This window comes from Cricetulus griseus, chromosome 3 (genome assembly GCF_003668045.3).
Source record: "Cricetulus griseus strain 17A/GY chromosome 3, alternate assembly CriGri-PICRH-1.0, whole genome shotgun sequence".
Lineage (NCBI taxonomy): Eukaryota > Metazoa > Chordata > Mammalia > Rodentia > Cricetidae > Cricetulus > Cricetulus griseus.
Window position 1 is genome coordinate 60509332 of NC_048596.1, and position 2862 is coordinate 60512193.

At 40.4% G+C, this 2862-nt stretch overlaps 1 protein-coding gene across 1 annotated transcript; it reads right to left on the bottom strand.

Moving 5' to 3' along the window:
- Window positions 1-919: 919 nt before the first annotated feature.
- LOC113834954 (peroxiredoxin-1-like) lies at window positions 920-1601 on the bottom strand. The gene has a single exon (XM_035442123.1). The coding sequence runs from the start codon at window positions 1552-1554 to the stop codon at window positions 955-957; it is 600 nt and encodes a 199-aa protein (XP_035298014.1). The 5' UTR covers window positions 1555-1601; the 3' UTR covers window positions 920-954.
- Between the last annotated feature and the right edge of the window lie 1261 nt (window positions 1602-2862).

Genomic DNA, 2862 nt, shown 5'->3' on the forward strand with positions numbered 1-2862 from the left:
CTTGGTGCCTCCTGGGATAAACACTGAAGGAGAAAGCTCTTAGGATCAATTAAAGCAGACTCATGGCTTCATGACCCAAGTTCTCTGTAGACTTGTGTGGAGTACAATGGTCAGGGGAGTCACATACTGTGGGCAGGAGGGGTTCACCATCCATACCCTCCACTCACCAACCCTAGGCATGCGTCTCCCAGAGTGTCATTGGGATTCTCATGCCCTGTATGGAAGGTCTCACCATGGTACAAATCAACTCCTCTGTATTCTTCTGAGTTATTTCCTCTGAAGTTGACACATGCAATGGGTTTATTCTAAGTATATTGTAGGTCTGTGACTTCCATCGTCTTCCTACATTCAAGCCTTTCAATATATTGTTATGAATTAATGCTACTTCAGCACTCCCATTCTGTTTGCTACACTTACAAACATTTAAAATATTTATTCAGCCCTAAGACTATATATGAAGATAGCATTATACAGACAGAACAGTTTATATTTATGAATATACATATACTTATATGCACGCAATAACAATTAGTGAATAAAGAGCAGTCACAAATTTGGAGAAGAGTGGGTGAGGGATATATGGAATGGTTTTGAGGGAGAAATGGTAGGCAGAAATATTATAATCAAATTATAATCTCAAAAATGTAAAGATAAAAATTTATTCAAAGTTTCATGTGTCATCAGATGATAAAAGAAAATGTAAATAAAACCAACTTAACTGCAATTTTTTTCTCAGAATTCAAGTTTAATAGACACTAAAAAAAAAAGAACAGATATATCAGACAGTCTACCTACAACACAGCTCAGACCATTTCTGATAGTGGAAGAAAGGCTAACCACCCCAGCACTGTAGGAAAGGCATGTTTTGGATCACACATTTTGTTTTGTGTATGAGCACAAAGAGTGTAAGAGATTTTCTTCTGGTGCAGCCTGGCAGAAAAATGGCCCCAGTTCTCACTTCTGCTTAGAGAAATATTCTTTGCTCTTTTGGACATCAGGCTTGATGGTATCACTGCCAGGTTTCCAGCCAGCTGGGCACACTTCACCATGTTTGTCAGTGAACTGGAAGGCCTGGACTAGTCTCAGAATCTCATCCACAGATCTTCCAATAGGAAGATCATTTATAGTGATCTGTCGAAGGATACCTTTATCATCGATAATAAAGAGGCTCCTGAAAGAGATACCTTCATCAGCCTTTAAGACTCCATAATCTTGAGCAATGGTGCGCTTGGGATCTGATACCAAAGGAATGTTCATGGGTCCCAATCCTCCTTGTTTCTTGGGTGTATTAATCCATGCCAGATGACAAAAGTGAGAATCCACAGAAGCTCCAATCACTTGGCAGTTGAGTTTCTTAAATTCTTCTGCCTTATCACTGAAAGCAATGATCTCAGTGGGGCACACAAAAGTAAAATCAAGAGGGTAAAAGAAGAATACGACATATTTCCCTCTGTATTCACTTAGGCTGATGTCTTTGAATTGTCCATCTGGCATGACAGCTGTGGCTTTGAAGTTGGGGGCAGGATACCCAATTTTTGCATTTCCTGAAGACATCTTGCTATCAGCAGAGCCGAGTCACAGGTCTCCAACAGGAAAACAAGTAAGGCGAGGGAGGAAGACCTTTAACTGCAATTTTTGAATGAAAAATATTTTTTTTCACACAGTGTGTTCTGATTATGGTTTTCCCTTTATAAACTCCTCTCAGAGTCTCCCTACTCACCCAATTTCATGCCCTTTCTTCCTCCCTGTCGATAGATAATAAACAAATATAAAAGCAAACAAAAAACCAAACCAACAAAAAAATGAACAAAGAAAAAAAAACCAAACACACATTACCAAAAATCCATAAAAACACCAAATCAGCATTCTGCCTGCATGTATGACTGCAGGCCAGAAGAGGGCATCAGATTCCACTCTAGATGGTTGTGAACCACTATGTGGTTGCTGGGAATTGAACTCAGGACCTCTGGAAGAGCAGCCAGTGCTCTTAACTGCTGAGCCATCTCTCCAGTCCACTCTCTCTATATATATTTAATACAGAATTTGAATTTCTAGCTAGAGCAATAAGACAACAAAAGGAGATCAAGAGGATACAAATTGGAAAGGAGGAACTCTAACTTGCACAATTTGCAGATGATAAGGATACATAAATAAGTGACCCCAAAAATTCTACCAAGGAACCCTACGGATGATAAACACCTTCAGTAATGTGGCAGGGTACAAGAGTAACTGAAAAAAGTCAGTAGCCCTTACTCCTAGGCATATACCCCAAAGAAGCACATTCATACAACAAGGACATCTGTTCAACTATGTTCATAGCAGCACTATTTGTAATATTCAGAAACTGGAAGCAGCCTAGATGCCCCTCAATCAAAGAATGGATAGAGAAAATGTGGTACATTTACACAATGGAGTACTACACAGCAGAAAAAATAATGGAATCTTGAAATTTGCAGGAAAATGGATGGAACTCAAAGAAACCATTCTGAGCGAGATAACCCAATCACAAAAAGACAAACATGATATGTACTCACTCATATGTGGATTTTAGACATAGAGTAAGGGATTACCAGCCTACAATCCACACTGCCAGAGAAACTAGTAAACAAGGAGGACCCTAAAAGAGACAAACTTTGTCCCCTGGAGAAGGGGAAATGGTCACGATCCCCTGAGCAAATTGAGAGCATGGGAAGAGGGGGGAGGGAGCGACGAGAATGAGAAGGGAAGAAGAGGAAGGATGCAGAGATCATGAGGAAGCAGAAAGGTTGAGTCAGGGGAAGAATAGAAGAAAGGGTGTGTGATAGGTAGGGCTTTAGTTGGGGGGGGGTAGTAGGGAGGACAGGAGGGAGAAGGGAACTGCAA

Coding starts and splice junctions, on each gene's coding strand:
- LOC113834954 (XM_035442123.1), bottom strand. CDS start 1,554: ATGTCTTCAGGAAATGCAAAAATTGGGTATCCTGCCCCCAACTTCAAA.